This window comes from Lampetra planeri, chromosome 31 (genome assembly GCF_965212315.1).
Source record: "Lampetra planeri chromosome 31, kcLamPlan1.2.h2, whole genome shotgun sequence".
NCBI classification, from domain to species: domain Eukaryota; kingdom Metazoa; phylum Chordata; class Hyperoartia; order Petromyzontiformes; family Petromyzontidae; genus Lampetra; species Lampetra planeri.
The window spans coordinates 6,371,628-6,393,956 of NC_136137.1; the positions used below are offsets into that span (position 1 = coordinate 6,371,628).

General features: G+C 53.1%; 1 protein-coding gene across 2 annotated transcripts in view; it reads left to right on the forward strand.

Annotated features, from left to right (window-relative positions):
- The window catches only part of LOC144729151 (kinesin heavy chain-like), a 38,998-nt gene extending 17,209 nt beyond the window's left edge, over positions 1–21,789 (forward strand). For both annotated transcript variants that reach the window (XM_078609129.1, XM_078609128.1), the window contains exons 10-28: positions 173–277; positions 1,371–1,519; positions 2,619–2,767; positions 3,288–3,538; positions 4,363–4,431; positions 4,847–5,053; positions 5,362–5,508; positions 6,217–6,405; positions 7,208–7,325; positions 7,486–7,559; positions 8,794–8,903; positions 10,349–10,450; positions 11,855–11,915; positions 13,578–13,649; positions 15,924–16,022; positions 16,788–16,995; positions 17,788–17,917; positions 18,482–18,547; positions 19,053–21,789. In XM_078609129.1, the coding sequence (XP_078465255.1) occupies positions 173–277; positions 1,371–1,519; positions 2,619–2,767; positions 3,288–3,538; positions 4,363–4,431; positions 4,847–5,053; positions 5,362–5,508; positions 6,217–6,405; positions 7,208–7,325; positions 7,486–7,559; positions 8,794–8,903; positions 10,349–10,450; positions 11,855–11,915; positions 13,578–13,649; positions 15,924–16,022; positions 16,788–16,995; positions 17,788–17,917; positions 18,482–18,515 (2,274 nt within the window). In that variant the 3' untranslated portion in view covers positions 18,516–18,547; positions 19,053–21,789. The remainder of the gene's footprint in view (positions 1–172; positions 278–1,370; positions 1,520–2,618; positions 2,768–3,287; positions 3,539–4,362; positions 4,432–4,846; positions 5,054–5,361; positions 5,509–6,216; positions 6,406–7,207; positions 7,326–7,485; positions 7,560–8,793; positions 8,904–10,348; positions 10,451–11,854; positions 11,916–13,577; positions 13,650–15,923; positions 16,023–16,787; positions 16,996–17,787; positions 17,918–18,481; positions 18,548–19,052) is intronic.
- The last annotated feature ends 540 nt before the right edge of the window (positions 21,790–22,329 follow it).

Below are 22,329 nucleotides of genomic sequence, written 5' to 3' on the forward strand. Positions count from 1 at the left end.
TTTTTTTACAACGGCGATCCTTTTTTATTGACGGCGCTTTACGAGAGAGCCGCACGCTTGCAATTAAACCGATGCGCAGGGGAAGGGGATAGATTATAGAGCGTGCGTCGCTTCTTTCTCTCTCGTGTGCCGCTGAACGCCGAGCCTGTACCCCGTGGCGTCTCGACCGCAGGTGAGCAAGACGGGAGCCGAGGGAGCTCTGCTGGACGAAGCGAAAAACATTAACAAGTCGCTGTCGGCGCTGGGCAACGTCATATCCGCGCTGTCCGAGGGAAACGTGAGCTTCCCGTTGGTCCCCTTCCTTTACCCCCTTTCGGCAGTGACGACGGTGAGGGCAGGGGGGTGACACGTGGTCTAATCCGGCCCAAACAACCAGCCGGGGGGATACTGAGCGAGAAATTAAGCGCGACATTTTTTTCTTTTGCCAAAAAATAAGTGCCGCTTAACCCTTTCCGGTTCCGAGGCGACTGCAAGTTGCAGGGTGGGTGTCTCGCCCGTTCACCGCTGAATCTCGGAACGCGCGGGCAGCTTGGCGTTCATTTTATTTAGAGGGGTGGCGGAGCGCCGTCGTTTTTAACTACGTTGTACTCGCCGCAGACAACTGTAGCGACACGACCGCACTATGATAGCTGGCGCCAAACTGTGCCACATGTCCTCCCGTAATGGCCTTGTGGGAGACTCGGTACCGATAAAGTAAAAAAAAAAATCCGTTTCCGTTTGAATGACGTACACACGCACGTCATCGGAACGGGAAATGGTTCATAGGAATTGCACATTTAATTTCCTATTGAGAGAGCGTCCCATATGGATGTGGAATTCCCCATCGCTGTTCATAGGGCTGTGCCAATGGTTCAAAGAGCACTGGTCCATTGCTGGTTTTGAGCAGACGGAGTGGGGGGGAGACTCTCTTTAATGACCGTGTGGGGTGATTAAATCGCCACTGCTATGGGGAGCGCGGTAGTGTAGCGATTAGCGCACTGGACCACGAACCCGGCGACCCGAGTTGGGTTCCCATTCACGGCCAACAACGGTGACGAGCATCTGAAACTGCACTGAGCCTACAAATCGGTCGACTCGGCCTTAAATGAGTACCTGGTGCGGTGTGTCAACATCGTGCGCTCGGGGAGTCAAAGGCAGTCGGGCGTGGTGCTCGCCACGCACCCCCTCGTGTGCCGTGACGGCCTTCATAGGTGCTCACTAACAGTCTCACTCGCCTCTATTACAGGGTATACGAAGGGGGGGGGATCTTTGTACTTGTCGCGGCTCCTGTTAGCACGGTCGCAACACTCCGATCGGCATACGGTGCAAAAGAAGTTCAACTCTCACACAAACTCACGTACATTGTTGCCGCTCGTTTCCGCGGAGCGCAGAAGGCGTACGTGCCGTACCGCGACAGCAAGATGACTCGCGTGCTCAAGGACTCGCTGGGCGGCAACTGCCGCACGACCATCATCATCTGCTGCTCGCCCTGCGCCAGCAGCGAGGCGGAGACCAAGTCCACGCTGATGTTCGGACAGAGGTGCAGCAGCTGCAGTAGCAAGCGCTGCCACCACCGCCACGGTGGTGGTGACGTTACGACGACGGTCGCAGCTTCTGTAGCGGCGCCTTTCGTCGTCAAACCTCAAAGGCGCTTTGCATCGATGACAATGGGCGGGAGGGGGGGGGGGTTTGGTTAAAAGTGGTCGAGTTAAAACGGGAAATTCCTTCTGAAAGAAAAAGATTTTAGAACGCGGTGGTGCAGGTGGGGAGCTTGGACCAGGGCACGTCAGAGCATGGTACGATGCAGCAATAGATTTGTTGTCACCGCATCGTGCGGCGCTTTCAGATGCGCTGCTTCTGCGGCAGTCCGGAACGCTCTTCCATTCAATGTTAGGAAGCCACTGGAGGCTATGCACTTTTAAATAATCTCGATTGAAAACGAATTTCTTTAAAACTGCTTCTTCTGTTTTAGATGTCCTTCTCCCACACCTCGGATTAGCACGGTTGGCTACGTACCATGCGAAAGAAGTTCAACATACACACTGCCCATAGACTAACGCTACCCACAGACTCAACACTGCACATAGACTCAACACTGCACCTCCATTTAGTACGATTGGCTACGTAGGGTGTGAAATAAATTGAACACATCCAGGTTTTGTGCTTGCGCGCTGGTTGCCGATCCAAGACACCCTCTCCCCTTATCCAGGCTCAGCTCTGCTTACTAGCTTCCACGGCCTGCCGAAGACCGGGCGCCAGAGGTCGCAAACGGGTTTTGATTCCTTACCCGTACCCGTTCCCTACCCGTACCCGTACCCTACCCGAAATGAGTGACAAACGGTTACTCACCAGTGACTCACGGCCTACTCGTACCCGTAATTGGCCACACAAGGGTCGCAATCGGCTACCCGTAGCCGGGTATCGGGTAGGGTACGGGTATCGGGTAGGGTACGGGTACCCGGTTGCGACCTCTGCCGGGCGCGTTCCCACGGCGACCCGGTCACGGGGATGGACCCCTCCCCGGTTAAAAGTCTTAGCGGCTAGCAAAAGCGACGGGGACCCCGTGCCCCCCCTCCCAGTGCGTGTGTGTGCGTGTGTTCACCCGTGCACGCGCGCCACCCCCGGTGGAACCTCGGCAGGGCGAAGATGATCAAGAACACGGTGACGGTGAACCTGGAGCTGACGGCGGAGCAGTGGAAGAAGAAATACGAGAAGCAGAGGGAGCGGAACAAGAGCCTGCAGGGCACCATCCGCAGCCTCGAGGCGGAGCTCCAGCGGTGGCGCAATGGTACGGCAGGTCGGAGGTCGTGGGCTGCACCCCCCCCCCCCCCCCCCCATTGTTTGTAGCCTGGTGGGGTCGCGTCAGTATTTTTGTTCCGTTGTATTTTATTAATTATTATTTTTGTTGTTCTAACTTAAAATAAAACCAACAATGCCTTGGATGGGGCATTGACCTGTGTCCGTCCGGTGCTCGCCGAGCTGCATTTGCTTCCATCTGCCGAACGAATACATTACAAGGTCGCACTCGTCACGCACAAAGTGCCTCGCACAAATCAACCACGATACCTTGCCGATCTCGTGGAGGAGAATAGACCGTCACGCGAAATCCACCCGGCCATCCTCGCGGCAGCGGCTTGCTTTTGGCTGCCGATCGAACAAAGACGGTCTTTGCATCGCGCGCTTTCGGATGCGCTCCTGCGGCCGTCTGGAACGCTCTTCCTTCTGATAACATGAAGCAGCTGGAGCTGTGCACTTTTAAATCTAGATTGAAAACTCATTTCTTCAGAACTGCTTGTTGTGTTTCGCAGGCGAGATGATGCCGCCACCGTCGCCGGAAGAGGAGGAGCGGCGCGGCGTGTGGAGGCCCCACGTGGCGCAGGCGGCGCCGGGCGCTCCGCCCTCGCGGGGCGACACCGTGCCGTCGGCCTCGCCGCCGGCGTCACCGCAGGCGGGAGACGGCGGCGGCGGCAGAATCGGCGTGTACCCCGGACTGGACGACGCGGAGCCTCGCATCGTCGAGGAGCAGCTCCGCAAGCTCTACCGCCAGCTCGACGACAAGGTGCGGGAGTGGCCCCGTTGCAAGAGTGTTCGCGGTTAATGCCCGCGGACCCGCGTGCGGGTGCGTTTATTGCGACGGTAGCTGACATCTGCTTCAGGCGTGCCCGAAGTTTGCCGAATTTGATCATTCACGTGGTAACATCGCCGCCCGATGGCCGGTAATGCGTTCACCTCGTGCCACGCAGGGACGGCTGCCCCCGGGTGGTTCCCTGCCTGCGGGCGCCTCGATGTGTACTGCGTGGGAGGCACGGTGTGAATATTAAGCGACGATGATGATGATGATGACGATTGTGATTGGGCGGATGGACAGGGTGTGCATGTGACCCGCCAGTTTTTAGGTTTTTATCGGATTGTGATGGTTGAGCTCCAGATGATCTCTCAAACAACCGTGGGCAGGTCCACAAAGGGGTAAGGATTTGCATGTACAGGCTCGGATGCCAATTGCCACTGGAGTTTTTTATTGGCAAAAGGAATCGAACCTGAGTTTCTACACTGCGCTACACGCTGCGCTACACGCTAGGCCAATGCCCTCTTGACGAACGCCCGCACACACACTCAAAGATGAAGGCCTCTCCACACCGGTCATTGGGGGGGTTGTTTGACCACACCGTAGTGCACCGCGGCAGCCAACGCCGGTCGGTGTCGGTGAAAGGGGGATGAGCAGGTTTGTGCCGCTTACGTTCGCCACGGCTGAGAATTAAACTCTGCTTGCCAGGCTTATGTCGCTCAGCATGCTGACCGCTGCGCACGCCACCGTTGTCTGCTGCGCTCAAAGACGACGCTGGCGAGTGACCGCGGTGGCTTTGCGTGCGGTTGCGTTGGCAGGACGATGACATCAACCAGCAGGCTCTGCTGGTGGAGAAGCTGAAGCAGCAGCTGATGGAGCAGGATGAGGTGAGCACCCCGGGCCTTGGGCTAAATAAGAACTCTCAGGACCTCGTGTATTGGCTTTATCCTGTGTGTGCGACTGTTGTGTGTGTGCTTGCGTGCCTGCGAAATGTAGGGGGGGTGGGGGGGGGGGCAGTGCAGTGTGTTCGCGCATTGCACTACGAACTTGGCGGTCCGAATTCGATTTCCGCTTGCGACCAATGAATCGCCGCGACGAATATTTGAACAAATCCTGGGCCCTCCGCTAGGTCGACTTGGCCTGAATTGAGTGCCAGCGGGGGGTTGGGTTTGGCCACGCGGATCCATTAAGGTCGCTGAGATTTTAACGGATCCTCGCGAGCGGCACTCGCCACGGCAAGCGCGCGCGCGAGATTCACGCGGGGACGGGGGCGGGGGGGGGGACCTTCGCCTGCGCTTCCAGATGCTGGCGTGGTCGCGGCGGGACGACGCCGGCCTGCGGGAGGAGCTGACGCGGCTGCAGCGGGAGAACGAGGCGTCGCGCGACGAGGTCAAGGAGGTGCTGCAGGCGCTCGAGGAGCTGGCGCTCAACTACGACGCGCGCTCGCAGGAGGCGGAGGAGGGAGCCAAGGAGGTGGCGCTGCTGCGGCTCGACCTCCAGCGCAAGACGGTGAGGGACGGCCTCGGGCTGTGCACCCCGCATCTTACGCGTGTCCGTTGTCACCGCGCGTCCGCGGTCCACACGCGCCCGTCGTCACGCTTGTCCGTGTGTCTGCACGCCCGCCGTCACGCGTGTCCGTGTGTACGCGTGTCCGTGTGTACGCGTGTCCGTTCTCTCCGCGCGTCCGTCGTCACGCTTGTCCGTGTGTACGCGTGTCCATGTGTGCGCGTGTCCGTGTGTACGCGTGTGCGTTGTCTCCGCACGCCCGCCGTCACGCGTGTCCGTGTGTACACGTGTCCGTGTGTACGCGTGTCCAGGCACGGCTGAGCACGGTGGAGGCCGAGCTGCTCCGCCTGCACGAGTCGAGTTCCTTCCAGCGCAAGAAGATGGCCGAGAGCGCCGCTCTGCTGCTGCGCGACGTCGCCGAGATCCACGCCGCCCTCGGCGGCGCCGCCGACGGCAAGGTGGGGGGGGGGGGGGCCTCGTCCCCGCCGAATCGGAAATCTTTATTTGGAGGGAGGGAGGGATCCGATGAGCTTCATGAAGCTCGATTTGTCAACCTATGTGCAGATTGGGCGGGGGTCAGAAAGTTACAACAGCAACTAAAAAACACGACGAGAGAAAAATTAGAGACTAACTACCTCGCCCTGGTATACAGGAGATCGTGGGTTCGATCCCGACCCTGACGATGCCTGTGCATTTGGAGTTTGCATGTTCTATCGTCACGTGGCCAAGTGGAGTATTTGGCTGCTGTACAGTTCCACGTGATAAGCCACTTCGTTGAGCTATCATTTGTGGCCAGGTCGCTTCTGAAAAAGAGCTATGTAGATCAGTGGGCCTGACCTGGTGAAATAAAAAAAATTGTTGAAATCAGTGACGATAGAACATGCAAACTCCAAATGCACAGGCATAATCAGTGTCAGGATCGAACCCACGGTCTCCTGTACATCAGGCGAGGTAGTTAACATCTCGCCAACCGTGGCGCCCATCTACTGCCCCATCTACTCTCGGCACGGCGTCGGTTCTCCCTGCCCCGTGCGTTAGCGAGACCCCCCGTAACGCGTCTTTAGACGGGCGACGCCGCCGTTGGCCTGGGCTTGAGACGTCTGAAATGAACCCCCCCCCCCCCCTCCCCGCCGGGGCGACGCTGCCCGTCCCGTGGTCCCGTGCAGGCGGAGCAGCAGGCGGGCGGTACGGAGGACGACCTGTCCACGGTGCGCCTCGTCCTCACCAAGCTCAAGTCGGAGGCCAAGTCGGCGACGCGCCGCTCCTCGCAGCTCGAGGCGGAGCACGCCGACGCGGAGCGGCGAGCGCGGGCGACGGCGCTGGAGCTGGAGGGCGCGCGTCTCGTCACGTCGCAGGCAAGCGCCGGCGGCGGCGGCGGCGTGTGTCCGTCTGTGAGAAGCGCAGGGTGGTGGCGCTGCGGCCCTCGAGCCACGTGCAGAGACGCACCACCAGCAAGTCGCACGGGGGGTGGGCGGACGGGCGGTTCGCTCATTCGCGCCGGCTTTGGCCGTGGGTGGTTCTCAATTTGGGACTCTGCGACGTCAACGGCCGGTGCTTTCAAATGTTCTCGTCGTTGCTTCTCTTCCGCCTGCTGCGATATCTCGCAACGTGTCGTCAAGTCTAGTCCCGACCGCCATCAGGTTTCTCGGTCGTTCCCTTGGCCACAGACATCCGGGCGCCTTCCTGCCTCTGGGCTGCCACTCCATCGTTAGTCTCGACCTCCGGCTGTCATCGTCTCTTCTGACTTTGGAAGTAGCCCCGATGATGACCTTGTTAAGTAGCCCCAGTGAGCTTAACACGGAGGAGGCTTTCGCGACCAATATCATCCATATTAGAGGTTTTTGGGTTAGATCGCGTAAATATATGAATGTGTCGTTAAAACCCGCCACAACACGACACAGCCATCTTAGTAAGGGTTGTCACGTAAACAACATGCCAATTCGTCACCGGTGTGCTGTACTAGTGACGAATTGGCCACGCTCTGTTTACGTGACAACCCTCACTAGTTGGCTGTGTCGGGTGGTGGCGGGTTTTAACGACACATTTATATATTTACGCAATCTAACTCATAAACCTCTATTATAGCCCCGGTGACTTTGGAAGTAGCCCCCGGTGACTTTGCCGTGTGCCCTGTGTGCCGCTGCCGTCCCCTGGCAGCACGAGTCCAAGGTGCGATCACTGTCCGAGTACCTGCAGGCGTCCGAGCAGAGCAAGCGGCACCTGCAGGAGGCCCTCGACGCCCTCGACGAGGAGGTTGTGACGCTGCGAGCACAAGGTGGTCCTACTCGCCAGCCAACACCAGCATCTGTGAAAAGGGGGCTTCCAGAGCGCATCGGATTTCTCCACGATGGAGATTCTGATTCTGTGGGTACTGCCGAGACACTGAATGAATGTTTCTTGTTTTATTTCTGACACGGCCGACTGAAACCCCGCAGAAGCGCGCGCCGTGGCCTTCAGAGACCAGGAGCAGGAGCATCTCGACAAGATGCAGAGCGAGAGGGAGATGAAGGTAATGTCCTTCCCCCGCGTCGATTTTCCTCTCGCTCTCAAGTTGTCAAATTGAGTTTCTCGCATCCAAGCCCTGTGCATTGCCGTTGAGCGAGGGCAGGGAGACACGGGGGAGAGAGACTAAACTAAAACGAAACGATTTTTTATTTTACCACTTGAGCTCTGTAGCTCTTTTTCAGAAGTGACCTGGCCACAAATGATAGCCAAAATTAAGTGGCTTATCGCGTGGAAATTTATAGCAGCCAAATACTCTAAATGCATGTTTCTAAATGTGGCGGGGTAAACCGTAGGACCCGGAGAGAAAAATCCACGCGACCAAGGGGAGAGAGAGAGACATGCAAACTCCAAATATACAGCAGCAGGCGTCAGGGTCGGTGTCGACCCCACGACCTCCTGTATACCAGGCGAGGTAGTTAACATCTTGCCACCGTGGCGTTAACAGACAAGATAGCAACACCACGATACAGCCCGAGACAAACCCATCCGGCACTCGCAGTGAGTCGCCATACAGAGAGCAGCACCAGCGAGTCCCAGGGTATCCTTGGGCAACAGAGTACCTTGAATGAGCTGAGCCCCAAGACATCCTTCCTCGGGGAGTCCTTCACCACACAAGTGCCGTGACATCTGCCACGGTGCTGTGTGGGCAACACTCACCGTATAGCCTTTAGCAGCCTGGTGGGGCAAGTGCTGTTAGCGAGTATCACCTGTGATAGCCGACAGACACATGGCACACTCGGAGGTGGGTGGCCAGCACCACGACCGCTTGATGCACACACACTCGCAAAGACAAAGATCCCCCGTATAACCTGAACACACTGTTGGGGCAAGTGCTGTTGGCGAGCACCTATGAAGACCGGAACAGTACACATGGGGGCGGGTGGGTGGCCAACACCACGCCCGACCGCCTTTGTCTTCCCGGTGGCGATGTTTACACATTGCACCAGGTACTCATTTTAGGCTGAGTCGACCTAGGGGAGGCCCAGTACCAGTTCAGATAAAAATCACCGGTGTTGACTGCGAGCGGGAATCGAACTCGGGTGGCCGGGTTCGTAGCGCAGCGCGTAAATCTTGGCACTACCGCTCCCCGCGGCACACGAGGGGGTGGGTAGCCAGCACCATGAGCGCTCGACACACGCACGCACGCACGCACGCGCACACGCGCACACACACACGCGTACAGGCAGACATGTGTGCGCGCGGCGGTGACCCTGAGCGCCTTGGTGTGGTCCGCCCAGGAGTTGGTGGAGCAGCAGCTGGAGAGCCACAGGGAGGCGCATCTCCTGCAGCTGGCGCGGCTCCGTGACGAGCTGGCCGGGCGCCAGGCCCTGCTGGACCAACTCACCGAGTACGCACGCACGCAGTCACGCACGCAGTCACGCACGCAGTCACGCACGCAGTCACGCACGCACGCAGTCATGCACGCACGCAGTCACGCACGCACGCAGTCACGCACGCAGGCACGCAGTCACGCACGCACGCAGTCACGCACGCAGTCACGCACGCACGCAGTCACGCACGCACGCAGTCACGCACGCACGCAGTCACGCACGCACGCAGTCACGCACGCACGCAGTCACGCACGCACGCAGTCACGCACGCACGCAGTCACGCACACGCCGTCCACCTCTGCCGATGTTCTCCAGCTGACGCGGTTACTCTGATTAACTTCACGCACACGGGAGCTCGCGGACAATATTATGATGTTAATAATTCACATTCATAAAGGGGTGCGTTTTGTCCGTAGATCCCGTTGCGCCACCGTGCACTGGAAAGCCGAGAAATGAACAGAACCTGCACAGGGTAAACGGCCAGAACTAGTGGGGGGTAAAGGTCAGATTAAAGGGGTGAGTTTTCAGGACAAGCTTAACTATCTCTAACGACTCTGATCTTCTTAGGGGCAAATAAATGCAAGGCGTTTCAAAGCTTGAGAACTGCGCAGTTGTGAACAGCCCGATCACCCCAGGAACCGAGCTTTAACCTCGGGGTCTTTAGAAGAAGGCGATCCGGAGATATCGGGCACTTCCTTGGAGAGTCAACGCGGACCAGTTCCTGTAGACATTGCGCGAGGCCACGTAATGATCTGGCCCAGGTTTATGTCGTACGGACCTCCACCACCCGACAGAATGAGCAGGTGAAAGCTGTCGTTTGTACGAGCGTTTAACTACGCAGCCAGTTAGCGTTGCTTGAGTTCACCGCTGAGCTGAAGAACACTACTCGCAGCCAAAGTTATCAATTGTATGCGATATCTGAATTACTGAATTGTCAATAATTGTTAAATGTGGCTTAGACATATTATCGAGCCGAAATATAATAATTGGCGAATTTAACGCTTTTCATGCGACAATCTCGTGCGTTCCCGAAATAATATTCATTATCATGATGCCAACGTGATGGAGTTCACACTCCGTCGGTAGCCTTCACCATGGTGCTTAAAATGAACGTGCGGAACCGGCGTACCGACGCTTTGACATACTTGAATATGAAAGGCGCTTCATGAAGTAAGACATTGTTATGATCGTCACGCGTGGTGATGTTTTGTTGCTGTGACGTCGACGGTGCTCGTGTCGATGGTGCTCGTGTCGCCGCTGCCACGCGTGCGTGCATTTGTGCGTGGTGGTGGTGGTGGTGGTGGCGTGCGTGGTGGCGTGGTGGTGCTGGGGTGGTGCTGGGGTGGTGCTGGGGTGGTGGTGGTGGTGGTGGTGGCGTGGTGGTGGTGGTGGTGGCGTGGTGGTGGTGGCGTGGTGGTGGGGGTGGCGTGGTGGTGGTGGTGGTGTGGTGGTGGGGGCGCAGCACCAACGCGGAGCTGGCGCTGCAGCACGGCGCTCTCCGCGCCGACTACGAGCGCCTGCGGAGCGAGGAGCAGGAGAAGAGCAGCCGCCTTCACGAGCTCACGTGGGTCCCCCCCCGCCCCTCCCCTCCAAGCCCCCCCCTCCAAGCCCCCCCCCACCCTAGCCATCTCCCACCCAAGCCCCCCCCCCACTCAAGCCCCCCCCACTCAAGCCCCCCCCACTCAAGCCCCCCCCCACTCAAGCCCCCCCCACTCAAGCCCCCCCCACTCAAGCCCCCCCCACTCAAGCCCCCCCCACTCAAGCCCCCCCCCACGCAAGCCCCCCCCCCACTCAAGCCCACCCCCACTCAAGCCCCCCCCCCACTCAAGCCCCTCCTCCCACGCAAGCCCCCCTCCACTCAAGCCCCCCCCACTCAAGCCCCTTCTCCCACGCAAGCCCCCCCCACTCAAGCCCCCCCCCACTCAAGCCCCCCCCCACTCAAGCCCCTCCTCCCACGCAAGCCCCCCTCCACTCAAGCCCCCCTCCACTCAAGCCCCCCCCCACTCAAGCCCCTCCTCCCACGCAAGCCCCCCCCACTCAAGCCCCCCCCCACTCAAGCCCCCCCCCCACGCAAGCCCCTCCCACGCAAGCCCCCCCCACGCAAGCCCCACCCCACTCAAGCCCCCCCCCACTCAAGCTCCCCCCCACTCAAGCCCCCCCCCACTCAAGCCCCCCCCACTCAAGCCCCTCCTCCCACGCAAGCCCCCCCCACGCAAGCCCCCCCCACCCAAGCCCCCCGCCCACCCACCCAAGCCCACACCCCAAGTCAGGAGGTCGTGGGTTCGATCCCTGACCCTGACACCTGTGTATTTGGAGTTTGCGTGTCTCTCTCTCTCCCCGCGGCCGCGTGGGTTTGTATCCGGGTCCTCCGGTTTTCCCCCTCAGCGTTTAGAATCGACGTCAGGGGGTTTAGAGTGGTTGGCTGCTGCTCTACATGTCCACGTGACGATAAGCCACTTTCATTGAGCTATCGTTTGTGACCAGGCCACTTCTAGGAAAAGAGCTAGACAGCTCGGTGGGCCTTCCCAGGTACAATAAAAAATGTTTAGTTTATAATTTAGTTTAAGTTGTTTTCCCTTCTAGTGATTTCACAATTCAGCATATTGTTATACACATTTATTTTTGACCTTTGATGCAGAGGATGGTGAGGGGGGGCTTAAATATATATTTATATTTGTGTGCCATATTGACACGAAATTTGTATTTTTCTGAGTGGTAGCACACTGCACTGTGGAGATGTATTTTTATTATTACGGCTATCAGTGGTTCCAATGGTATCAGTGGCTAATTATTATATATCTCAACCAGTCCAGGCCCTGCCCCTTTCATCGAATCATAACCTCCAATTGTGACCGTTCATTGAATGGCAAGGTGGGGGGGATTGTTAAAATCGCTTTGTTCATAAACACGATTAGAGCACGAGTTTGTATTCACTGCTTCACGATTAACATTCCCCTGCCGTTCGTAGGTTGGTGCATGACCGCAGGAATCAAGCTCAGCAGGACCTCAAGGAGCTGGAGGAGACGGTGGTATACAATTAGTTTATTCGCGTTCGACTTGAAGCTCCAGTGTTGTTGAAACAAAGCGAGAACCCAAAAGAGGCCGGCATCGTCTCATTTGAAAGAGTGACAGGGGGGGCATGAGTCTGCTGCCAGTAGGGGGCATTGAGTGCCGCAGGTGTATGGGGCAAATTGCCCTCCTCGTGATGCGTTTCGTCCGTCCCATCGCAATGTGAATTCTGCCGAAGGGTTTGAATCGCGACGTTTTGTTTCGTGGTAACATTTGTTCTTGGAGTTGTATTTTGTGTCGAGGTTTACTGCAGCTATTCACAAAGGCGTACGTTCCCGAGATGCTCGTGAATGGCAAATTTCGTGGATAATCTTGATTTGAAGCTTTCGTGACTGCAGGAATCCATACTCGTTGGTTCTTTCGGTAAAGTCACGTAGGTAGAAAAAATAATAGATCACGACGTTTCGATCGCCACACAAGCAATCCTCCCACCTGAAGACGATCGCTTGTGTGGCGATCGAAACGTCGGGATCTATTATTTTTTTCTACCTACGTGACTTTACCGAGAGAACCAAGGAGTTCGTGGATAACGGCATTAACCTACGAACATCGTACGCGCAACATCTGCGGATGCTTCTAAAGCATCGAAGTTCCCTATCTCTCTCATCACTTTATCTCATCACATTCTCTCTCATCACTTTCTCTCTCTCAATGCTGTCGTGTAGAGTTCCAAACGCGATTCGCGGATATCCAAAATCGCAGATAGCAAGTTGCTGAATCCCGAGGGAATAGCTGTAATTCCAATTTAAGTAATTTGCGGTGGAAGTTTCAAACTTGGCAAATTCGGAACCTGACGCTGATGGCAATTCGATGGATTGTCACGTTTCAGGGTCACGCTTCAATTTTAAGTCGATTTTTAACATTGTGCTGCCACTGCATGCCTTAATAGCGGTTGCAGAGGTCACATGAATGAATTACACAAAGTATACGATTATAAAAAAATAATTTTATCAATTAATCGAGCATTGGTCAGTGTGATGATGTGTGGAAAACAACCTCCATGACCAGCGCACAGCAAAGGTCGAGACTTTTTTCCAGCAGTGGAGTTGACAAGGGCTTTCAATAATTATTCTTAATCGGCAAATGGATTTACCCTTCAATGTCTTAAGTTTGGACAAGCCTGGCATTCACAAGTAAAAAACCCCATTTATTAAACGCAACAAAACTGATCATGCAGGCAACGGCTGAAATGAAGAAAGTTTATTATATTTCAATACAATACTTGTTAAGGATTAACATCATAGAGAGGACAATAGATATACATTCGAGTAATTCCGTTTAACATAGTTGCCACCGTGCCACGTGGGCCCTGCTATTTGTGACCGGCTTGGAGGGGGATTGATCATGAACATTCCTCTCCTTTTGCCCGATTAGCAGAGGTGTGGACTCGTCATGTGACTTGGACTCGAGTCAGACTCGAGTCATGAATTTGATGACTTGCGACTCGACTTGGACTTGCATAACAATGACTTTGTCCCACCTCTGCCGATTAGACACCGGTGCATGTCGGGAGTCTTCGTGCGGCAACCTGTGAAATTGCGGATGGCTGGCTTGGGTATTGCCGCTGTGCACACAGTTCATTGCTTTTGTATCTTGCCCCCCCCCCCCCATTCTTCTGGCAGGCTAAAGAGCTGCAGACCCTGCACAACCTTCGGAGGCTGTTTGTGCACGATGTTGCCACCCGCGTTAAGAAGGTAACGGGCGAGGGGTGGCATGGCGGCTACGAGGTCAGACCACCCCCCCAAGCTGGTAACGCTGGGATCCTGCGTTCTAAACTCACATTTTCATTTTACCAGGCAAAATACACAACTTGGCTACTGTACGTCCGACAGCGTCCGTACGTAGGTCGCTGTGAATATCCGAGGGCAGCGTGCAAGCAAAACATACCGCACGCACGCAATCTGCTGGTCTGCCATGGGGACCTTTTTTGCCAGTAGCCAGTGTACTGTACACCCTGGGTGATCACCTCGTTGTTCACAAGCAGTAAACAATTATTCTTTTACAATTTTTTTAGTTTACCAGGTAAGGCCCACTGAGCTATATAACTTTTTTTCAGAAGCAACCGGGTAACAAATGATAGCCCAACGGAAGTGGCTTATCACGTGTAAATGTATAGCAGCCAAATACTCTAAAATGCACGTTGTTCCTAAATCTGGAGGGAAAAACCACCTCTGGTTTTTCCCTCCAGATTTAGGAGAAAGATCCACCCAACCACAGGATGAACAATGCCACCGGTTCAAATCCAGATGGCCACCTCTGATTAAACCGAGTTCTCAGTTGAAGAGAGTTTATGCTCGGAGTGGTCACCAATGAATGCTAAAAAAAACTATTATAATTGGCCAAATGTTGTCACGTCACGTGATGGAATCTGCCTATGAACCAAATCATCTGTAATGCATCATCCAATCTGATCAGTTCCAAGAAACGGCACACGTTTGAGCCTTGATGGTGCTTTGATGGGGTGACCACCACGTATCGTAGATGTCATAAGCTGTGAGGCTGCATTGTCAGCAGAGGGCGGTGCAGTAGAATCCATTGTTCTGCAGAGTTAAAGCTCTGGCTAGCTGGACTATTCAGAGGGGGGTCCATGGTCTTGGATGGCCTGAAGCTTCTGGCCATCAGGGAACGCATTTAAAATAATTTAAACAACAAACAAACCCATTTGTATTTGAGCATCTTTAGTTTATCACCAAGAAACAAGCAATGTCTCCTTCACAAATTTGTCTCCACGTAAAAGACAAAATGATATCTTATGCGACACATCGGCCGCCATAGCCTACTGGGAGTCCGTTTCGGCAGCATTGTATCAAGACGAGCAAACTCTGGGCCGGTTTTAACATTCAGGGTCTCCATCAGCTTGCTTGAATCTCGATTTAAAGCTTTCGTGACTGCAGGGATTCATCTTCTTGGTTCTTTCGGTAAAGTCACGTAGACAGGAAGTAATAAAATAATAAAAATAAAACATAATAAAATCATTCTCGCGACGTTTCGGCCACAACGCAAGCAGCCGTCCTCAGGTGAAGACCAGGTCTGTCGTGAGAATTATTTTATTATGTTTTATTTTTATTAGTTTATTACTTCCTTTCTACGTGACTTTACCGAAAGAACCAAGAAGTTGCTTGAATCTGTTCGTGAACTGCCCATCATCATAGAGTCGAGGACCCTGTCTTTACAAGGTGTGGTTCTAGTTTATCAAAATGACACGGTGATACATCAACTCAAATTAATAATGAGCGTCGTCGTCGAGAATATAAATAACGAAACAAGCAAGCAGACAATGTACCCTTCACATATCCGTTTCCACATAAAACATTTTAACGATTTTAACGATCATTGGAACCTCATTTGCCAGTAAAAAATATGATAATTGTTTTTTTACCCTTCTATCTGGCAACAAACTGACACCTTTTTTTACAAGGAGTCATGTTTGCATAGACCACAATACCTGCAGCCATAATGAAACAAAAAGCATAACTCTCATAATATATGCACTGTCCTTGAAGTTGATTGGTCCACACCCGAGACAGCTTTCCTTAGAGCCTCGTTTCACATGGGTTGGCGTCATCTGGTCCAACCCATGTGAGACTAGGCTCTAAGGAAAGCTGTCTCGGGTGTGGACCAATCAACTTCAAGGACAGTGCATATATTATCAGAGTTATGTTTTTGTTTGCATTATGACTGCAGGTATTGTGGTCTATGCAAACATGACTCCTTGTAAAAAAGGTGTCAGTTTTGTTGCCAGATAGAAGGGTAAAAAACCAATTATCAAATTTTAACGATTTCTTACACATCCCATCAGCCGCACGGCCTTCTGGGGATGCATCATTTCAGCAGCATTGTTTCAAGACAAGCAAGTGTGTGCAGAGGGTGCTGTGAACACCTTCACCAAATTGGAGGCCCTCATCCAGCAGTGGATTAACAATGAATCCGCGATGGGATGTCTGCCTCGTCCTTCGCCACTTCTGCAGATGTCGGGGACGGACCCGATGGAAAGTGTGGCCAATGGGACTCACAAGATCGGCTTCCTGGAGTCAAACCTGAGCCAGCTCACATCTATCCACAAGCAGGTGTGGACTGTGCTCGTATTGACCTCCTGTGAGAATGTTGGATTTTCTTTTTTTACTTTGTATATGTACCGTTTTCGGAAGAAAAGAAAAACTTGAAGTTTATCCGGGGCTCAAATAATCGTTGGGACCCTACTCATCGGTGGCCTACAGATAGATCACTGTAGAGAACGCCTCATTTTGTCACACCTCGCAATCCAAGCAGGTTCGAGCTTGGTTAGTAGCAGGATAAGAGACTGCCTTGGGAAAACGCCGAGTGATGTGGGCTTGGGCTTGCAAGGGGGGCCCGTGAGGTGGTAGTACAGCAGTCGATTGTTAGATCCATCTGTGCAGGGGGTGTGTGATGATGATCGGCAGCGGTGGCGAGATGTTAACTACCTCGCCTGGTATACAGGCATTCATGGGTTCGATCCCGACCCTGACACTTGTATATTTAGTTTGCTTGTTATCTCTTCCCGAGAACACGTGGATTTTTTTCCCCGCGTCCTTTGCTTTTTCCTCTCCACATTCAGAAACGGCATGCGTTTTAGAGTATTTGGCTGCTGTAAATTTCCACGCGATAAGCCACTTCGTTGGGCTTGTCATTTGTGATAGCCAGGTCGTTTCTGAAAAAGAGAGCTATATCGCTCAGTGGGCCTTACCTGCTAAAAGAAAGTTTTAAATAGTTTAGTTTTTACATTTGAGCCGGGGTTCGTCCGTACCTAGCCAGCCGTGCTAAAAATCGATGAACCCTCCGCCCCCCCCCCCCCCCGCCTCTCACCGCGACAGCTGGAACGCGACAACGCCGACCTGCGCGGGGAGCTGCCGCGTCTCGAGAGGCGCCTGCGGGGCACGGCGGAGCGCGTCCACTCGCTGGAGGGGGCGCTGGCCCAGGCGCGCGAGAGCGCCGTGCGCGAACGCAGCCGCCACCAGCTGCAGATGGAGCGCATCAAGGAGAGCGTGCGGGCCAAGGGCGCCGCACGACGCGCCAACGCTCGTGAGTGGCGCCACCCGACCTGAACAGCTGCCCCCAGCACATCTGGGTGGTGTTTGGTGCCTAGTTGTTTCCCCCCCCCCCCCCGCTCCGATTAGCTCACTTCCGAATAGCACCTTTGGCTATGTACGGTGCGAAAGAAGTTCAACGTGCCAGAGACCCCCAGCCAGAGACGCCGAGTTGGGAAGTGAGCGGACGGAAATCCAGCACGATCCATCGAGTGGTAATCCAGCATGATCCATCGAGTGCTAGTCCAGCACAACCCAGTGCTAGTCCGGCACGATCCATCGAGAGGTAGTCTCGCCAACACGACCTGAACTAAAAATTCCCGCGACCCATGCGCCATGGGGGAGGCCCTCGCCCAGCTGTGGATCAACAAGAGCAGCGAACTCGCGCACCGCAAGCGCAATTGTCGATTCCGATCCGCGAAATCGACGCGTCACGGCTTTGCCTACTACCAAACTACGCACATTGATGAAGCTGAGTGTAGTTACTGGCGAAACGTCGTACTCGAATTGTAAATGTTGTGGGTTTACTCTCCCACACACTGGTGCACCGGCGTGCTGTACTAGTGACGTATTGGCATGTTCTGTTTACATGACAAACCTTACTCATTAGGCTGTTTTGGGTGGCGGCGGGTTTAACGACACATTTATATATTCATAAGATCGAACCTAAAAAAAAAAGTATCATGGACATTTATATATTTACGCGATCTAACCCAAAAAACTTGTTAGGGATGATATTGGTCGTGAAAGCCTACTACGTGTTAAACTGCACGGTGTTTTGTTGCAGCTAAGCGCGTGCAGCCGGGTCAGCCTCCGTGCACCACCGCCATCCGCGGAGGTGGCGCCCTTGTCGTAAGCCATCACATCGCCGTGCGTGGAGGTGGAGGAGCCGGAGGTGGTGCTGGAGGAGGTCGCTGGTAAAAAGCCGCATTGCCAGCATCGCCACATCGACAGGGGGGGGCGGTGACTTTGGCGAGCCGTGGCACGTTTTGCTGTTTAGTTTCGGATGATTGCGGTTCGAGCCCAGCGGCCGCTCCGGTTAATACTGCGGGTGCGTTGCCCGCAAAATACCACGAGACAACTACTTTGCGGTGGACGTGAAAGATCCTGTGACGATATTGGAATCTTAGTAGGCCATGTGTGCCGGGGGGTCATGGTGCAAATTTACCGGTTTCGAAAAAATTTATGCGCACATTTAAAACTACTCTTTGAACTACATTTTCCTTCCACAGGGCACAGTGGTATTTAAGTAGATCCCATGAAGTGATGAGGCTGCACAGTGGTATAAACCTAGTAATGATACCCAAGCACACACCTTGTACGTTTGCCGAGGTCTGGCTGTCCACCCAGACACCTGGTTATTGTGAGATGGCCAGCGAGGGATGATGATGATGATGGTGGTGGTGATTGAGACGGCTCGCCAGAGTAGATTGTGTTGTAACAATGCCTTTGGTTTGCTTCCCCCATCTTCATCCACGCAGCGTTAATCCAGAGACTGACGATGCGGGGAGCTAGTTCCTTCCGGCAGCCTTGGCGACACAGTCAAGGTAACGGGATGAATGGTCTGTCCACATGGGGTTGGTGGCTGGGTACTGGGACATCTGTGAAAAGAGCTTCATAGCACATCCGATTTCTCCAATATAAATATTCTGATTCTGATAAAGATTCTGATGACCTTGGGCACCCGATAATTCACAGTCAGATGGTTGGGAGTTCAAATCTAGGTGGGGGGGACCAACTTGGCCAAATAGTATTCGAGGGTAGATAAAATAGGTACCATTTTGTGGAAGGCAACTTGCTAAATCAGCACCTCCCTCCACACCTACAACAACCCCTCCCTCCCCCTACCTACCCCCTTGGTCCACCAGTTGTCTGCCACTGCTGCCACCTATTAATCCACCAAACTTGCCAAAATATATGTTGATGTGGACCTAAGACCAAAAGGACAATGAGGCACTTAAGGAAATGCTAATGGGGCTTTTCACATCTTGTTTGAGACTTGTATCTGAACGTTGTTGTTGCTTATTGTTTTCTTTTGTTTGCTTTGTACAGACGACGTTGCATTGAGACTCAAGCAGCAGTCTGGACATGCGTAATCGCACACCACAAAATCGTGTGCGTGCAAACACACACACACGGAGATCCTTCATTCAATACCCCCGTACCCTGGGGCAGTTGAAACAATGGGGCAAGTTTCTCTGTCCATGACCCGTATCGTGGGGTTAAAGTGTGGGTGCTCAGTCTTTCTAAGCGGTCGCACCAGCATGGAAGAGTAGGCCTAATACTACTAGAGGGACCTCTGGAGCTGCCGCTTAGTGGAGGGCCCCTTCTGTGAGCAAGAAATTGCAGGGCTGCATCTTGCGTTTCTTTTTTGGCCTTCGCCCTGGGGGCACATGTTAATGAGCTCCTGTCAAGTCCGGCACTAACGCTGGGAGCTTTGCCACGTGCAGTACACACACCTGGCCACGAGGGCAGATTTGAAAGGACCGCAATGCACCACACATGACTTTTTTCAGGCCGAGTCGGTCCAAGCTAAAAACAATTAAACGTTTTATTTCACCAGGCCAAGGCCCACTCTCTGAGCTTTATAGCTTTCTCAGAAGCGACTTTGCCACAAAATAGCTCAACTTAGTGGCTCATGTGGAAATTTATAGCAGCCCAAATACTCTTAAAACGCATATCGATTCTGAGGCAAAAGCCGGAGGACACGGATAAAATCCACGGGACCACGGGAAGAGAGAAACGTGCATTCTTCAAATATACAGCAGGCTTCAGGGTCGAGATGGAAACCCACGACCTCCTGCATACCAGGCGAGGCAGTTAACATCTCACCGCCGTCGCGATCCAGTGGGAGGCTCAGAGGATATTTTGGACGCGGATCGTCGCATGCGTTCATGAGCAGGAGTTGAACGCGATTCTGCAGAAATTGCAGCGCCCTCGCGCGAACCACCACGGCACGCCAACACGAACCGCGAGTCCCGCCCGTCGACATGCTGCGCGAACCGCGTGACGCGCGTTGCGGTGAGACGATGTGCTCCGCCTGGCCAAACAAGCGCAGCAGAAAAAGGACAAAAAAACACGCGCGGGTTTTGTTCGGTTTAAAATGTTACAGTATCGTGAAACATTTCTGACAACGTAGCAAAATAAATTAATTGTTGTGAGAAATATGCTAATTTGACTCGAGCACTTGCCTTAATAATTGCCCTCTTCTTGGTTCTTTCGGTAAAGTCACGTAGAAGGGAAATAATAAAATAAAATAAAACATAATAAAATAATTCTCACGACGTTTTGGCCAGAACGCAAGCAGCCGTCCTCAGGTGAAGAACAGGTCTGTCGGGAAGACAGCGTCTGAAAGCTTTAAATCGAAATTTAATAATTGCCGTGATGATTTTTCAACCCAGTTTAATAGTTAAGCGACGCGATAAAGATCTGTCTGCGTACGATGACATCTGCACGGTTGTGAGGGCTCTTCCTGCTTGAATGTCCACAAAACATGAACTGGACATCTGTGATGAGCTTCACAGCTCAGATTTCCTCCAGTCCACAATCAAGATTCTGAACATCGGAGGACTCTTATTGAGTTCTCACCAAGGGTGGGACCAGGGGAGCTTTCCTTGGGCAACTTAAACTTCTCATGCAATCTCAGATCTGTGCATCACGAGGTGGCGATCGAACGGCGATTCATCAAGTTTCGCCAAATTTACGCTGGAGTGCTCGCGATATTAAAACGCAACTTATATAACGCGCGTTACGTTTCCACAATTCGAACGAGAGAAAGCGGGAGGCAGAGGAGCTCGAAAGTTTATCCTAAGCCGGGTCTGAACAAATGAGCCTCAACAAACGAGAACCTTTAAGCTGTCGCTTGAAGGGTGATCGGACGCAGAGAACATGCAGCAAGTTCTAGAAGCGTTACTCAGCCAAGAGCTCGGCTGTATATTAAAACAATGCTTAACTTTGCAATTGTGTAGGAAAATGCCATGTTTTCCAATTCCACTGATCTTGTTTTTTACAGAAATAATTTGCCAAAGAGGCTGAGATGCAAGACAGTTTACCGTTTTTCGTAACCCCATACCAAATCAGATCGCCCGGAAATGTGCCCAATCTCATTAGGTCTTGGATGTCCAGAAAATGGCACCTTGGATCGTGCGTAGATGGGCGACCATCATGCACTTCCTATGCCTCCATGTCCTCTGCTTCCCACCTTCACAAACCTGCAATGACTTGCAAGGTGAAGTACGGTCAGATAACCCCCATGACCTGCACGGTAGTGGGTGGCCCTCATCCAGCAGTTGAGACTGACAAGATAGCTGTACAAAGCATGTAAACGCCACACTCAAAAGAGCCACGCAGATTCATCTGACGCACAGTACTCTGGTTGAAAGGCTTAATGTTACCTGCCTACTCACAATTCTCCAAGTTCACAACTTAATTTGGCAAAACTGCACAATCTTAATTTTCCACTTTTGATGTCAATAACTGGATGCATAAACTATAAAACTCAAGAAATCGGGGTTTAGGTCACATGAGAGCCTAGGGTTTGAACCAAAGAATGTGTATTCTATCGTGTACGCGTAATGTGTGTTTGTTTGCCTCGAATGTATGCTTTTAAATTCGTCATTTGGTGTATTTATCTTATTCGGTGATCCGTGTGATTGTGTGTTTTGTTCGCAAGCAACATTTGGTTTTGCTGTACGGTGTTTTAATTTAGTAAAATCAGGTCTCTATTGAAAAAGGAGAATTCTCAACGGGCTCCTGCCTAGTTTTAAATAAAAAGTCACCGGTCAATCAATCTATCTCAAGTGCCAACCGTTGTTTTCAAGGCGTCGACGCAATAAGCCACGAAGCAATATTTTTCATAACATTTAGACCAGTGGTTCTTAACTCCTTTTCTGCAGCATGCACCCCCCCCCCTTTGGTTCTCAATCTTTAGAACGCGCATCATGTTGATAAATACATCGGTGTGGTTAAACAACGTAAGTTGTTACTTACGTGCCCCTGCTTAATTTGTGTTTGATTATTTACTTTCTAAAAAAATTCTGGCCACGTCTCGAGCCCCCAGAAAGGGCATCTCGTATCCCAGGTTAAGAACCACCGATTTAGAACATTATTCTCCAACTATAAGCCAGAACTATAACCCACCACAGCCAATCAACATCGAGTTGTCACGTGGGCAAATATGCGAGTTGACTTGGTTTATTCGGCAAAACTGGAACGTTGCAAAGCAGAGTTTGGTCCACACTAGGTGGCAGCACTTGTCCATGGGCTCTGTAAATAACACAAAGAAATGTAATTGCATGACGGTCCGTCTTGGTAATTGATCTAAATTCAA